Genomic DNA, 17,603 nt, shown 5'->3' on the forward strand with positions numbered 1-17,603 from the left:
CGTGTATGCTTAATTTCTAGTTTCTTTATCATAGCATCGAGGGTCTCATTAGTTTTCGTGAGTCTCTCCTCAAGTTTATTGGCAGCTTCTAGCACATTTTTGCAAGCCCTCAAAATTGCGATTTTTAGCTCTATATCCTCCATTTCTGTCATGTTTTTTTGTCTCCGCATTTTTTATGCTTTCTTGGTGCACCCCCTAGTGGTCTTTGTGCGCAGTCTTGTTCTAGTTAAGCCTTGATTGTTGTAGTTAAAACTAGAGGGATTTGACCACCAGGCCGACTGCTACCTTAATCAATTTAAAAAAAAACCTGAAGACATTCAGACATACAATAAAGAACGTGAACATAGAAACATTTTAAAACTGAGTGAGCCCTAGCCGTTTTGGCTCAGGGCTTCGGCCTGTGGACTAAAGGGTCCCAGGTTCAATTCTAGTCAAGGGCACATGCCCAGGTTGCGGGCTTGATCCCCAGTGGGGGGCATGCAGGAGGCAGCCAATCAATGAATCTCTCTCATCATTGATGTTCCTATCTCTCTCTCCCTCTCCCTTCCTCTCTGAAATCAATAAAAATATATTTAAAAATAAAAAAATTTTAAAAAGATAAAACTGAGTGAAAAAAATCACAAATAATTGATTACCACTATGTACAAACTATGTATATTAATAAAGACTAGAAAACAATAGAAAGTAAAATAATTGCTGTGTGAGCCTGGTAAAATAATAAATTCGATATTTGGTATCACATTTTCTTTAATGAGTTTTAAAAGTCATTTTGATGTAATTTTGTTTTTAGAATAGCAACCTAACGTGGGGTACTTAAAACGATTCAATATGTAAAAATATAACACTCATTAGTTATATATAAACTTGTAAATTAGCATTGTTAGGACACCTTCTTTCATTGCGCCTACCTGCTAGAATGGCCACTACATTTCATCATTTCTAAATGCTCAACACTACCCTTTCTTGAACCAGAATGACAGAGGATGCAATAGAAATCTTTGGATGAGAATATTTAAGATGATGATATTACATCTTAATGAAGTAAAATGATTCAGTCTCTAGTAACTATTTTAACGTTCGTTTGGCAAACTATTTAAAGAAGGAGAACCAAGATGGTGGCATAAGTACTCGCCGCCTGTCATAACCACATCAAAATTACAACTAAAATACTGAACAACCATTATTCAAAATCATCTGAAAGCTGACTGAATGGAAGTCATACAACTAAAGAAGAAAAGAAACAATTGAGACTGGTAGGAGGGGCAGAGGAATGGAAGGGGCTGGTCTGGCACCCATGTGTGCTGTTTTTTTTAATGGGGAGGGAGATCGTCTCTGTGGAAACCACCCGTGAGGAGCAAGGGGTACCAGCCCCTCACCAGACCTCCCAGCCCAGGTTCCAGAGCTGGGAAGAGAAGTCTCTGTAAATATGGGCTGTAAAAACCAGCAGGGATTGGGGTTGAGTGACATGGAGGCTACCGGAGACTCAGGTGTTCCTTTTAAAGGCCAGTGCAGGAACTTACAAGTTCCTACTTCCTCTGAGCTCCAGCGTCAGGTGGGTGGTGGCTCTGAGGAATCCAAACACATACAGGTAGGAACTGGACTGTTTGGCATCAGGGCAGGAACTCAGGGTGGCTTTCTCCCAGACAGGAGTGATCGCAGGGGTCATTATTCCTGTGTTAGGATCTCCCCTGTCGAAGGGCTAACTGGAAGCAATATCTGAGTCTCCAGCAGCAAGGAGCACACTGTTTGCTCTGCCGTGGGGATTCCCTGAGACCAGCCCCATCCAATTTGCAGCCTCACCAAACCTGTTTGCAGTGACTTTTCCATATGAATGGCCTGACCTGGCTCAGGCTTCAGACTTTGCTAAAATCTCTCAAACAAGCTGAAGCTGATGATAGTGTGCCCCAAACCAATCAATAAAAGGCCCAAGACCCAGCACTAGCACCAGCCGGCCTTACTTCACAGCTGGACCTCCCCTGGGCACCTCCAAGCCCAATACAAATAGCTCCTGCAGGGTGGCCCCATGCAGTGGCTAACTTTGCATCCCCCTGGAGGCCCTATAGTCAGTGGACCCAGTGGACTGTTTGAGACCATACCAGATTACAACTCTACACGTCCACAAGCAACATACTCAAGGGGCAGGCTCAGTAAGCACTAAAGCAAATCCTGCTCCATAGGGGTATTTCCTGCACAGCAGCTCTCCCACTGTAGTTGCAGCTGGTCCTCACAGCCAATTGGCCTGGAGGTCAACTCCTCCCAGTGATGTCAACATCAATCAAGACTCAACTACAAGACTGTGCACACAGCCCACAAAGAGTCACACCTAGAGTGCCCAGCTCAGGTGACTGGAGAGGCTGAGCCACTGGGCCCTACGGGACACGCACTACACAAGGCCACTCTACCAATTCCAGGAGACACAGCAACTCTACCTAAAACAGCCAAAATGTAGAGACAAAGAAATATGTCACAAATGAAAGCAAGAAAACTATTAGAGTTCAAAACGGTGGTTACAAGGTTACTCAAGGATCTTCATGAGACTGTCAAGGATCTCAGTGAGAATGTCAAAGACATGAAAAAGGACCAGTCAGAAATTAAGTATACACTAACTGAAATAAAGAATAATTTACAGGGTTTCAACAGTAGAGTAGAGGATTTCAAGAATCAAATCAATGATTTGGAATATGAAGAAACAAAAAAACACTCAATCAGAACAGCAAAAAGAAAAGAGAATCCAAAAATATGAAGATAGTGTAAGGAGCCTCTGAGACAACTATAAACCTACCAACATTTGCATTATGAGGGTGCCAGAAGGAGAAGAGAGAGAGCAAAATACTGAAAACCTATTTGAAGAAATAATGACAGAAAACTTGCCCTACCTGGTGAAAGAAATAGACTTACAAGTCCAGGAAGTGCAGAGTCCAAAACAAGAGAAACCCAAAGAGGCCCACACCAAGACACATCATAATCAAAATGCCCAGGGTTAAAGACAAAAAGAGAATCTTAAAAGCAGCAAGAGAAAAGCAGTTAATTACCTACAAGGGTGCTCCCATAGGAATGTCAGCTGATTTTTCAACAGAAACTTTGCAGGTCAGAAGGGAATGGCAAGAAATATTCAAAGTGATGAATAGAAAGGACCTACAACCAAGATTACTCTACCCAGCAAAGCTATCATTTAGAATGAGGGTCAGATAAAGAGCTTGACAAACAAGAAAAAGCTAATGGAGTTCATCACCACCACAACAATATTACATGAAATGTTGAAGGGTATTCTTTAGGAAGAGGAAGAGGAAGAGGAAGAGGAAGAGGAAGAAGAAGAAGAAGAAGAAGAAGAAGAAGAAGAAGAAGAAGAAGAGATAAAAAATATGAAAAATAAAATGACAATAAATACTATCAACAATTGAATCTTAAAAATCAAAATAAAGGAACAAGAAATCTAATGAACAGGAGGTCAAGGTTCGATTCCTGATCAGGGCACATGCCCGGGTTGTGGGCTCAATCCCCAGTGTGACGCCTGCAGGAGGCAGCTAGTCAATGATTCTCTCTCATCATTGATGTTTCTATCTCCCACTCCTTCTCCCTTCCTCTCTGAAATCAAAAAATATATATTTAAAAGAAATCTAATGAACAAAATAAACTGGTGAATAAAATAGAATTAGTGGCATGGAAGCATGGAACAGACTGACGAATCTCAGAGGGATGGGGGAAGGAGGTGGTGGGGGAGGGAAGATATTAACCAAGGATCTTACCTATGGACACAGACAGTAGGGTGGTGAAGGCCTGGGGCAGGGTGGGAACTAGGTGGAGGCGGGCAATGGGGTAAATAAGGGGGATACCTGTAATAGTCTCAACAATAAAGACTTAAAAATAAAGAAGTATATATACAACTTCCCAATACAAAGAATTGTACAAAAACTATCAAATATAAGAATTCAATGTTTTAATCTAATAGCATTGAAAAAAGGCAATCCAAGCAACTAAACTGTATTATAAATTTAAAAATAATTATGTAGCCCTAGCCAATTTGGCTCAGTGGATAGAGCATCGGCCCGTGGACTGCAGGGTCCCGGGTTCAATTCCGGTCAAGGGCACATGCCCAGGTTGAGGCAACCAATCAATGATTCTCATCATTGATGTTTCTATCTCTCTCTCCCACTCCCTTCCTCTCTGAAATCAATAAAAGTATACTTAAAAATAATAATAATAATAATGTAATTCTAACCTATGTCTTATTAAATATAAAATCTCTAAAGACACGTGTATTTCTTTTTATTTACATGTACTTAACAGATCTGTACCTGTACCAAAGGCAATCATTTAAAATATCAAGCTCTTGCCCTAGCTCGTTTGGCTCAGTGGATAGAGCGTCAACCTGTGGACTGAAGGGTCCTAGATTGGATTTTGGTCAAGGGCATGTACCTTGGTTACAAGCTCGATCCCCAGCCCTGATCAGGGCAAGTGCAGGAGGCAAACAATCAATGTGTCTCTCTCACATTGATGTTTTCTTTCTCTCTGTCTCTCCCCCTCCTTTCTATTCTCTCTCAAAAACCAATGGAAAATATCCTGGGGTGAGAATTAACAACAAAAGTAAAAAACTTTTATTTTTTTTTTTTAAATATATTTTATTGATTTTTTACAGAGAGGAAGGAGAGGGACAGAGAGTTAGAAACATCGATCAGCTGCCTCCTGCACGCCCCCCACTGGGGATGTGCCCGCAACCAAGGTACATGCCCTTGACCGGAATCGAACCTGGGACCCTTGAGTCCGCAGGCCGACGCTCTATCCACTGAGCCAAACCGGTTCTGGCGACAAAAGTAAAAAACTTTTAAAAATAAAATATCAAGCTTTTTTAAAAAATATTTTTTTATTGATTTAAGAGAGGAAGGGAGAAGGAGAGAGAGATAGAAACATCAATGATAAGAGAGAATCATTGATTGGCTGCCTCACTGGGGATGGAGTCCGCAACCTAGGCATGTGCCCTGACTGGGAATCGAACTGTGACCTCCTGGTTCATAGGTGGATGTTCAACCACTGTGCCATGCTGGCTGGGAAAAATATTAAGCTCTTAAAAAGCATTCAAAGTAGTTGCTTCTGTAACTACAACAAGACTGTGCACAAAGACCACAAGGGGGTGCACCAAGAGTGTCCTCCTCAGGTAATTGGGGAGGCTGAACCACGGGCCCTAGAGGACACTTAGCACAGAAAACCACTTTATCAACAAAGGGAAGCATAAAAAATGCGGAGACAAAGAAAAAGGACACAAATGACAGAAATGGAGGAAAACAAACTACTGGATATAGAGTTCAAAACCACACTTTTAAGGTTTTTCAAGAATTTTCTAGAAACTGCCGATAAACTTAATGAGATCTACAAGAAATCTAATGAGACCCTCGAGGTTGTGATAAAGGACCAACTAGAAATTAAGCATACACTGACTGAAATAAAGAATATTATACAGACTCCCAACAGCAGACTAGAGGATTGCAAGAATCAAGTCAACGATTTGAAATACGAAGAAGCAAAAAACACCCAACCGGAAAAGCAAAATGAAAAAAGAATCTGAAAATACGAAGATAGTGTAAGGAGCCTCTGGGACAGTTTCAAATGCACCAACATCCGAATTATAGGGGTGCCAGAAGAAGAGAGAGAGCAAGATATTGAAAACCTATTTGAAGAAATAATGACAGAAAACTTCCCCCACCTGGTGAAAGAAATGGACTTACAGGTCCAAGAAGTGCAGAGAACCCCAAACAAAAGGAATCCAAAGAGGACCACACCAAGACACATCATAATTAAAATGCCAAGAGCAAAAGACAAAGAGAGAATCTTAAAAGCAGCAAGAGAAAGAAACTCAGTTACCTACAAGGGAATACCCATACGACTGTCAGCTGATTTCTCAACAGAAACTTGGCAGGCCAGAAGGGAATGGCAAGAAATATTCAAAGTGATGAATACCAAGAACCTACAACCAAGAATACTTTATCCAGCAAAGCTATCATTCAGAATTGAAGGTCAGATAAAGAGCTTCACAGATAAGGAAAAGCTAAAGGAGTTCATCACCACCAAACCAGCATTATATGAAATGCTGAAAGGTATTCTTTAAGAAGAGGAAGAAGAAAAAGGTAAAGATACAAATTATGAACAACAAACATGCATCTATCAACAAGTGAATCTAAGAATCAAGTGAATAAATAACCTGATGTACAGAATGAACTGGTGATTATAATGAATCAGGGACATAGAAAGGGAATGGACTGACTATTCTTGGGGGGGAAAGGGGAATGGGAGATGCGGGAAGAAACTGGACAAAAATCGTGCACCTATGGATGAAGACAGTGGGTGGGGAGTGAGGGCAGAGGGTGGGGTGGGAACTGGGTGGAGGGGGGAGGGGAGTTATGGGGGGAAAAAAGAGGAACAAATGTAATAATCTGAACAATAAAGATTTAATTAATAAAAAAAATAAAAATAAAAAAAAACAAAGTAGTTGCTTCTGGGAATGGATCAGGGAATGGAAAGAGAGGAGAGGTTATTCCTTAAAAGCTTATTGGTATTAAAAAAAATGAGGAGAGGGTCAAGATGGTGGCATAGGTAAACTCCAGGACCCACCTCTTCCCATAATCACATCAAAATTACAACTAAAATACAGAACAACCATCATTCAGAACCACCTGATATCTGGCAGACTGGAAATCCTACAACTAGAGAATTAAAGAAGAAACCACACTGAAATTGATAGGAGGGCTGGAGATGCAGAATGTGTGGCATTTTGTTTGTTTGCTTATTTTTAAATATATTTTTTATTTATTTGAGAGAGGAAGGGAGAGATAAAAACATCAATGATAAAAAAACACACATCAATGATGAGAAAACAGTATGGAGTGTCCTCAAAAAATTAAAAATGGAACTCCCATTTGACCCAGTAATCCCACTTCTAGGAATATCTCCCAAGAAACTAGAAACACCAATCAGAAAGGATATATGCACCCCTATGCTCATAGCAGCACTATTTACAATAGCTAAGATTTGGAAACAGCTTAAGTGCCCATCAGCAGATGAGTGGATTAAAAAACTGTGGTACATCTACACAATGGAATACTACACTGCTGTAAAAACGAAAGAACTCCTACCATTTGCAACATCATAGGGGGGAGGAGGATTAGAGATCAACCAAAGGACTTGTATGCATGCATATAAGCATAACCAATGGACACAGACAGTAGGGGGGCAAGGGCATGTGCTGGAGGGTGGGAGCAGCCAGGGAGAGGTTAATGGGGGGAAAAGGAAACATATGTAATACTTTCAATAATAAAGAATTTAAATTAGAAAAAAAATCAATGATGAGAGAGAATTATTGATCAACTTCCTTCATGCCCCCTACTGAGGACAGAGTCCGAAACCCAGGCATGTCCTAGATAGGGAATTGAACCATGACCTCCAGGTTCGTAAATCGATGATCAACCACTAAGCGACACTGGTTGAAAGTATGCTGATTTTTAACAGGGAGGGATATCTTGGCTGCAGAATTCCCCCGTGAGGAGCAAGGGGTCCCAGCCCCACAGCAGACCCCTCAGTCTAGGGTTCTAGTGCTGGGAAGAGAAGTCCCTATAACTACAGGCTGTAAAAACCAATGAGGATTATTGCTGGATGACACAGAGGTTGCTAGAGCCCCAGGCAGTTCCACTTAAAGGCCCCATGCATGGACTTACTCAGATACGCTCCCACTGATCTCCAGCACTTGGGCAGCAGCTTGAAAGGATCCAGGGACATACAGAGGAAATAAAGTGTATGGCTTTAGGACAAGAGCTGGGGGGCCTCCCAGAGAAAAGTGCTGGCAGAGGTCATTGTTCCTTTGCTGAGACCTCCCAGCCACAGGGCCACTGGCAGATGCCATATCTGAATCTCCATCAACCTGGCCCACACTGTTTGCCCAGCCCTGGTGATTCCCTGGGACCCCACCAAAGCTGTTTGCAGTGGCTTTTCTATATGAATAGCGTGTCCTAACTCAGGCTTCAGACATTCCTAAAATCTCTCCAACAGCTGGCTTCAGTATATCCCATACCTCTTGCTAAGTGGTCCTAGGTCCAGCACTAGCAGCATGCTACCTTGGTTCACAGCTTGGCCTCTTCTTGGCATCTCCAAGCCCAACACAAGTAGCAGTCATCTAAACATTGATCTGTAGTTCATGCCAGTGGCCTTGGGCAGAATACTGGCAGTGGTGATCTTGGCCTGCACCTCCTGGAAAGCCACAGAGCCAGCACACCTGGTAGACTATATCAGATCACCCTGTAGCATCACCACCCCCACAAACAACAGACAAGGGGCAGACTCAGCAGGTATCAGAGACCTGCTGAAGTAAGTCCTACTCTGTGGGGTGGGCCCCTGCACATCTGATCCTCGTTGGTCACAGCCACTCCTTCCAGCTGACTGGCCTGGGAATAAATCCCTTCCTATTAACATGCCAACAGCAATCAAACTGAACTACAACAGAGGATGTACACAGCCCATCCAAGTGTGTGTGTGTGGGGGGGGGGGGGGGGGGGAGCACACACACCTTGAGCGCTCAGCTTCGTGATCAAGAAGGCTGTGCCCCTGGACTCTACAAAACACCTACTACATAAGGCAACTCAACCAAGCCCAGGAAATGGACCAACTCTACCTAAAACACAGAAACAAACACAGGGAGGCTGCTAAAATGAGGATTTAAAAATGAAAAGAACAGGGCAAATGAAAGAACAGGGCAAAACTCCAGAAAAGGAACTAAAGAAAATGGAGACAAGCAATCTACTAAAAGCAGAGTTCAAAACACTGATTATAAGGATGCTCAATGAACTTAGTGCAAACTACAAAAGCATAAAAAAGAACCAGTCAGAAATGAATGATACACTAACTTCAGTGAAGAATATTGTATAGAGAATCAACAGTAGAGTAGATGAACCTGAGAATCAAATCAGCAAGTTGGAATATAAGGAAGCAAAAAACACCCAATGAGAACAGCAAAAAGAAAAATGAATCTAAAAGAATGAGGAAAGTGCAAGGAGCCTCTGGGACAACTTGAAGCATATCAACAATTGCATCATTGGGGTGCCAGAAGGAGAAGAGAGAGATCAAGAAGTTGAAAACCTATTTGAAAAAATGACAGAGCCCAGCCAGTGTAGCTCAGTGCTTGAGCACTGGACTTCTGAACCAGGAGGTCACGGTTCGATTCCCTGTTAAGGCACGTGCCCAGGTTGCGGGCTCAATCTCCAGTGTGTGTGTGTGTGTGGAGGGGGGGGGGGTTTACAGGGGGAGGCCAATTGGTGATTCTCTCTCAACATTGATGTTTCTATCTCTCCCTCTCCCTTCCTCTCTGAAATCAATAAAAACATTTTTTTTAATTTTTAAAATAATGACAGAAAACTTCCCTAACTTGGTGAAGGAAATAGATATACAAGTCCAGGAAGTACAGAGAGTCCCCAACAAGATGAATCCAGAGTCCCACACCAAGACACATCATAATTAAAATGCCAAAGGTTAAAGAAAAACAGAATCTTAAAACCAACAAGAGGAAAGCAGTTATCTACAAGGGAGCTCCCATAAGACTGTCAGCTGATTTCTCAACAGAAACTTTGCAGGCCAGAAGAGAGTGGCAAGAAATATTCAGTGATTAAAAGGACTTGCAACCAAGATCACTCTACCCAGCTAAGCTATCATTTAGAATTGAAGGACAGATAAAGAGCTTCATAGACAAGAAAATGCTAAAGGAGTTCATCACCACCAAACCAGTATTACATGAAATGTATGGGTATTCTTTAAGAAGTAAAAATAAAAAATATGAACAATAAAATGGCAATAAATGCATATCTATCAACAACTAATCTAAAAATTAAAATAAATGAACAAGGCGTCTAATGAACAAAATAAACTGATGAATAAAATAGAACCAAAGGCAAGGAAACATGCACCAGACTGACGAATCTTAGAGGGAAAGGCAGGAAGGGGGAGAGATTAACTGGAGAACTTATATGCATTACCCATGGAGGCAGACAATAAGGTGTTGAAGGCTTAGAGCAGGGTAGGAACCGGCAGGAGGGAGGGTAATGGGGGGAAAATGGAGGGACATCTGTAATACTCTCAACAATAAAGCTTTTTAAAAGCTTATTGGTATTATTTGATCATAAAACCATAAATATAAATTATTTAGGTATATATGCTTTTATATATGATGTTATTATTGCTACTAAATATAACCACCATAAGCCAAAGGTAATACCTTGTAGTGAGGAAAGATGATGCTCTTGCAGCTTCTCCTGAGAGAGGTGTCTCAAGTAGCTGAGAACAACATACTTTGTTTCATAGTGAAATCCCAGAGGCACAGAAGTAGAAGACGCCATTGAGTTGGGTGGCAGAGCTCCAAAAAGGTCTATTAACAGATGCGTAAAACCTAAAAACATGAAAGCATTTTTTCAGTTTAAAGTTTATTACATGCTGCCCAGCTGTTGTCGCCAGTGGTTGAGCATAGACCTATGACCCAGGTGTCATGGTTTGATTCTGGGTCAAGGCACATGCCCAGATTGTGGGCTCAACCCCTGGGGCGGGGGGGGGAGGGGGGGGAGGTGCTGGAGGCAGCCAATCAATGATTCTCTCTCATCGATAAAAATATATATTAAAAAATAAAGTTTATTACAGTAGGTGCTCAGGTTATGTCGGAGATCCATTCCTACAGCACAACGTAAAGCAGTTTTTGCCGTAAATCGGAATCCACCTACATAAGCACCTTCGTCACTCACATGGAGCACATACACAGCAGTAATGAAGCGAAACAGTAAAAAAAAATTTAAAAGAAAGATAACAATTCCTGACCTTTACTTGTGGTAAATAATAAAAACCATAAAGCACATATGTACATACGTCAAAATGACAGATCTTTTTTTTTTATAAGTAAATGGGAGATGGCGACATAACCACAAAACGATGTACTTCGAGTCCAACGTAACCCCAGGACTCTGTACATGCTAGTAAATTTTCTTCTTGACTTCAATTAGTCAACTAAATACCAAAATAAGTATTTCTAAGACTTTTCTTCTGAGTAATGTTTTAAAAATATATTTACTTACAAGTGGTAATTTATTCAAATTTCATATCAAAAGCACACTTCCCTCTCTCCCTAGTTTCTCTATTTTCACCTATATGGCAAAAACACTAGTCATGCCCCCACTGCACCTCCATCCAGTATGTTCTCTTATTTCCTTTACTAATAAAGCCTCCTAAATTGTGGCCACACAGTTGCCAATTATATTTCCTAGTCTCCTTTGCAACTGAATGTACCATATGATCAGTCTTAGCCACAGGAATATGAGTGGAAGTTATATCTGCAATTTGTGGGTCTTTCCTCAAAGAATTCCTCTTCCCTCCTTTCTATGGTTTGAAATGCGAATATGGCAAACATGCAAACAAGAACACCATTTTAGGGGATGGTGAAGCAACAAGACAGAAGGAACCTGTGTCCCAGAATGGCCATGTAGAACAGAGTGACCTTGCTAACCTGACCACTAGCTTCTGGACTGTTATTTAAGCGCCTACGTTCTGAATCTCTTCATTAGGCTTCCTAACTTGTCCCCTAGTCAACACAACTACAACTCTCCCTTTTTCACCTGGACTTAGTAGCAGTTTTACCTACCATGTACCTTTTTATTTATTTCTTTTTTTAAAAAATATGTTTATATTGCCCAGCTGGCTAAGTGGTTGAGCGTCCACCTATGAACTAGGAGATCATGGTTCAACATGCCCAGGTTGTGGGCTCAATCACCGGTGTGGAGCATGCAAGAAGCAGCCTATCAATGGTTCTCTCTCATCATTGATGTTTCTCTCTCTCTCTACCTCTTCGTTCCTCTCTGAAATCAATAAAAATATATTTTTTAATGTTTTTATTCATCTTTAGAGAGATAGAAACATCGATGAGAGAGAAACATAATTAATTGGCTGCCTCCTGCACACTCCACACTGGGAATCGAGACCGCAACCCAGGCATGTACCCTAACCCGGAATCAAACTGTGACCTCCTGGTTCATGGGTCGATGCTCAATCACTGAACCACACTGGCCAGGCTACCTTCTTAAGATTTATTCTCAGCATGTTCTCTCTCTCTTTTCTGGAGCCCACCCACGCCCCTCTTCCCTCTTTTGTCCCTCAAGGCACTTATCTCTCTCTCTCTCTCTTTCTCCTAAGCTCCAGAGGCCCTTCTTTTGCTTCTGTAACTTGTTTCCTGAGTGCATTTCTTCTACAGCTCACTTCTTCTACCTCTGTGACTTTCTAAATACACTTTCTCTTATAACCTGAAATAAATAAATTTATTCTCACATGCTGTACAGCTGAAAGTAATACAAATATTGAATGAAATTGAAAAAATTTTAATTAAAAAATATTTATGCTCTTAGCAACTTTCAAATATGCAATACAGTATTATTAACTACAGTCACCATAATGTACATTATATCCTCAAGAATGATTTCTTTTATAACTGAAAATCTATACCTGTTGACCCCTACTATGTACCTTACTAGCTGTTTCCAACCATAATATCTCATCAAGAGGTTTCCAAATAACTGTTTTCTACTTAAAACAACACTACAGACTTCTTTAAGATCTCAAGAAATATCCAGTAGCCCTGGCCAGTGTGACTCAGTTGTTTGAGCATTGTCCAGTACACCAAGAGGTTGCTGGTTTAATACCAGGTCAGGGCTCATGCCCAGGTGTGGGCTTGATCCCCAGTAGGGGGCATGCAAGAGGCAGCCAATCAATGTTTCTCTCCCTCTATCTTAAAAAAAATCAATAAAAACATATTTTTAAAAAAAGAAAAGAAAAAGAGGTTCAGATATAGCTAACAACAGGAAAAAGAGACAGGCAAGGTTGGCAAAATTTAAGATCTGTTAAAAGCAAACTAAGAGAAATGTCCTAGAATAATTATTGTTTCTATCTTCTGGGGGCAATGCTACAAAAATTATATAAAAATACCCAATAAATCAACAATATGCCTTGAACTGCCCTGCTCAACTTTAAGTTCCCATAAACTTCAGAAAGGTATATTTAAAAATTATTAATACATACGCCAAAGAAAGGGAGAAGGTATTATAGCTTACATCACAGGAATAAAAGCAACATCCCTTGTGTTCTTACAGGATATTCAAAATATTTGATGACAAAATTAGACAGAGAAAGAAAAAAATATATTTGATTACACTTTTACATTGTTATTACCATTTAATAATGAAAAGATAGTGTTTCAAATTTACAAATAATAAAAGAGAGACCCATAAAAGTGAAATAAATTTTCTGAGATCTATGAATCAGATATTAACTAGCAGTAGTGCTATAATGCATTTTCACCTTTTGTTTTTAATCCTCACCCTAGGACAGTGGTCGGCAAACTCATTAGTCAACAGAGCCAAATATCAACAGTACAACGACTAAAATTTCTTTTGAGAGCCAAATTTTTTAAACTTCAACTATATAAGTAGGTACATTGTTATTAACTTAATTAGGGTACTCCTAAGCTGGCCTTTGCTAAAAACGTCCTCAATCTGATTGAGGTACGTTCGCTGAGGTCGACCCCTTCCAACTCTCCCATCCACACTCGTCTTGTATACTTGTTTCAGATAGACGAGTGTGGATGGGAGCGTTGAAAGGGGTCGACCTCAGCGAAAGTACCTCAAAACAATGTACCTCCCCCGCGCTGCGTATCCCACAGCCCGCCTGCGTGTCACCCGACCAACACCCCCCACTTCTTCGACACCCCCCACTTCTTCTAACGCCACTTCTTCAAAATAGACTTGCCCAGGCCGAAAACCGACTTCTGTGCATGGGCCACAAAGTTTCAATCGCACTGTACGTGCGCGCCCGCACGTGGTATTTTGTGGAAGAGCCACACTCAAGGGGCCAAAGAGCCGCATGTGGCTCGCGAGTCTCGGTTTGCCGACCACTGCCCTAGGATATGCTTTTATTGATTTTAGAGAGGAAGGGAGAAACATCGATGTGAGAAACATCAATCAAATGCCTCCCACACACTCCCCGACCGAGGATCAAATCCACAACCTAAGTATGTGCCCTGACCAGGAACTGAAGCACAACTTTTTGATCTATGAAATGGGGCTTCAACTAACTTAGCCACCCAACCAGAGCTAATTTCACTGTTTGTTTGTTTTTTTTACTTTTTTGCCTACCAGCCATCTGACCTCAATTTCCTATCTATGGAGCATCCCACAGTGTCAATCATAGTAGAAAACAAATCCCCCACTACAAAAGCTAAAACTGACTAGATATTTTCTCTCCTGTTCTGGTCCGTGGCCCTCAGGCTACAGATATGTAATCTAGGCTCAGCCCCAAGTCAGAGGTTCTAGATTTGGAATCTAAAAAGACATTAAAAGGTAATTTATGGAATAGTGGTGGTGTGGGTTCAGCAGAGGCAGTGGTGCAAATCCAGTAGCAGTATACTATTCTATTCCCGTGGCCAGACCTTGGCTGAGTGTGCAGCAGTCTCCCTTGATTCCTGCCTATTTCCCAAACCTAATTTTCCACCTTTCCTGTCCATTCTGTAAGATATCCAATGCCCTTGCAGTAAGTTCCTTTCTGCTCAAATAAGCTAAATTACTTTGTGTTGTTTGTAACCAAGACCTAACTGGAATCTACTTTTCTTAAAATTTCTAAGGCAATTTCCCAATGAATATAACACACTACATTCTAAAAGATTACTAGACTATTTATAGTTTAGAAAATCTTCTAATTCTACAAAGTCCACATACAGACTAATAATTACATCTATTAAAATAGACAACAGTGCCTTCTGACAATTTTTTGTATTCATTCCACACACATCTTAAGATACAAGGTACTCGCCCGACCACTGTGGCTCAGTAGTTGAGCATCGACCTAGGAACCAGAAGGTCACGGTTCGATTCCCAGTCAGGGCACATGCCTGGGATGCGAGCTTGATCCCCACTAGGGGGCATGCAGGAGGCAGCCAAACAATGATTCTCTCTCATCATTGATGTTTCTCTTTCCCCCTCTTCCTTCCTCTCTGAAATCAATAAAATATATTAAAGAAAAAAATATACAAGGTACTCTATACACATTAGACACAAAGACAACTAAGATAAATTACTGCCCTCAGAAGTTTTCAACCAAGTAGAAGAAAACAAAAATATATAAACAAGAACAATAAAGTTCTATAATACAAGTCAGTATCCATAGAGTGGGAGAGAACAACCCAAAAGAAGAAAAAGACAAGTCTCTCTGGGGAAGGGGGAAAGGAAGAGGAAATTAATTATGTCTTTATAAACTAAAAACTGAGCCAGGCTTGGAACATGAATTGGTATTCACTAATTGAATCAGCTGGGCAATGAGAAAGGGGTGAATTTTAGATGTAAAGTAGGTCAGAAAAGGGCACAGAAGCATTTTGAAACAGCATGGAATAATACAAAAATTAAGGAATTTGATTTATCTGAATCACTAGTGGCCCGGTGCATGAAATTCGTGTACATTAAAAGGGAATTAATTAGAGGAAATCTACACTAATAAAAGAGAAACATGGTAATTGGCGTACGACCGCTACCCTTTTCATTGGCTAATCAGTGAGTATATGCAAATTAACTGTCAGCCAAGATGGCGGCCGGCAGCCAGGCACTGAAGCGAGCACGAGGCTTGCTTGCTGCAGATTCCAACGTTCTCCGCCTAACTTGCCAGCCTCTCAGTTGCAACTCTAAGCAACTATATACTATGTTGCAAATAAGAAGCTAAACAAAACCCCAGAAAAGGGCTTCCATTCAGCCGGGCTCGGACCGCAACATTGTATCTATGTTTTCAGCAGCGAGGCCTCAGAGCTAAAGCTGGCCCAGAAAAAAAAAAAAAAGAGAGAAGAAAACAAGGAGCGGTTGGAAGCTTTAGTCACTCGCCAGCCGGAAAACAGCCCTCAGCCCCTCACCCAGACTGGCCAGGCACCCCAGTGGGGACCCCCACCCTGATCCAGGACACCCTTCAGGGCAAACCAGCCAGCCCCTACCCATGCACCAGGCCTCTATCCTATATAGTAAAAGGGTAATAGGCCTCCCAGCACCGGGATCAGCGGAGCAGCGAGGCTCCCGGCACCGGGATCAGCATGACAGGGGGCAGCGCCCAAACCCCCTGATCGCCCTGCGGCTCTGTGTGTGACAGGGGGCGGGGCCACAACCTCCCTATCCGCCCTGCTCTGTTCGTGACAGGGGAAGGCACCCCAACCCCCTGATCAGCCCTCCTCTGTGCCTGATAGGGGGGAGCCCCCCAATCCGGGCCCTGCTCTGTGTGGGACAGGGTAGAGCCATAACCTCTCCATCGGCCCTGCCCCGAGTGTGACAGTGGTGGCGCCCCAACCCCCTGATCGGCCCTGCTCTGTGGGTGATAGAGGGTGGCGCCCCAACCCCCCTCCACGGGCCTTGCTCTGTGTGTGACAGGGTAGAGCCATAACCTCTCCATCGGCCCTGCCCCGAGTGTGACAGTGGTGGCGCCCCAACCCCCTGATCGGCCCTGCTCTGTGGGTGATAGAGGGTGGCGCCCCAACCCCCCTCCACGGGCCTTGCTCTGTGTGTGACAGGGTAGAGCCATAACCTCTCCATCGGCCCTGCCCCGAGTGTGACAGTGGTGGCGCCCCAACCCCCTGATCGGCCCTGCTCTGTGGGTGATAGAGGGTGGCGCCCCAACCCCCCTCCACGGGCCTTGCTCTGTGTGTGACAGGGTAGAGCCATAACCTCCCCATTGGCCCTGCCCTGAGTGTGACAGGGTGCAGCGCCCCAACCCCCTGATCTGCCCTGCTCTGTGTGTGACAGGGAGGGGTGCCCCAACTCCCCTATCGGCCCTACTCTGTGAGTGACAGGGGGCAGTGCCCCAACCCCGATTGGCCCTGCTCTGTGTGTGACAGGGGGCGGTGCCCCAACCCCCCAATCGGCCCTACCCTGAGCGTGACTGAGGGTGGCATTGCAACCTCCCGATCCGCCCTGCTCTGTGCATGACGGGGCGGCGCCCCAACTCCCCAATCGGCCCTGCTCTGAGCCTGACCAGGGGCTGCACTTAGGGATTGGGCCTGCCCTCTGCCACCCGGGAGCAGGCCTAAGCCAGCAGGTCGTTATCTCCCGAGGGGTCCCAGACTGCGAGAGGGCACAGGCCGGGCTGGGGGACCCCCCCCCTCCCCTGCCCCCCGAGTGCACAAATTTTTGTGCACTGGGCCTCTAGTATTTTAATATTGCTATTAGTCCTTTCTCTATAATAGAAGTGTCAGAGATGAAAGAAAATTAGTAACATGTATATAAAAATCTTCCTCCTGTCAGAGTCTGGGGCGTGCCGCGGGACCCAGAGCCAAGACGCCGCCCGCTCCTCGAAATTGCACGAGACCCAGACCTGGCCGGCCCCACCCCCATTGGGCGAGACCCAGACCAGACCTGCCCCATCCCCGTCAAGCCCCACCAGGCAGGGGGTGCAGCCTCAGGTCCCTTGTCAAGCACTGCCAGGTGGGGGGCGCAGCCTCAGGGCCCCCATCAAGCCCTGCCAGGCAGGGAGCGCAGCCTCAGGTCCCCTGGCGCATGCTGGGCAGGGGGGTGCAGCCTCAG

General features: G+C 43.3%; 1 protein-coding gene across 10 annotated transcripts in view; it reads right to left on the minus strand.

The window, feature by feature from the left end:
- Positions 1–17,603, minus strand: part of BCL2L13 (BCL2-like 13 (apoptosis facilitator)) — a 212,771-nt gene that overhangs the window by 175,754 nt on the left and 19,414 nt on the right. For 9 of the 10 annotated variants that reach the window (XM_005882183.2, XM_005882187.2, XM_005882178.2 and 6 more), the window contains exon 2: positions 10,247–10,417. In XM_005882183.2, coding sequence (XP_005882245.1) covers positions 10,247–10,367 — 121 coding nt within the window. In that variant the 5' untranslated portion in view covers positions 10,368–10,417. Of the gene's footprint in view, positions 1–10,246; positions 10,418–13,112; positions 13,153–17,603 lie in introns of those variants that run through there. The other variant, XM_014529912.1, reaches the window with a different exon arrangement.

This window comes from Myotis brandtii, unplaced genomic scaffold, assembly GCF_000412655.1.
Source record: "Myotis brandtii unplaced genomic scaffold, ASM41265v1 scaffold7, whole genome shotgun sequence".
Classification (NCBI taxonomy): Eukaryota; Metazoa; Chordata; class Mammalia; order Chiroptera; family Vespertilionidae; genus Myotis; species Myotis brandtii.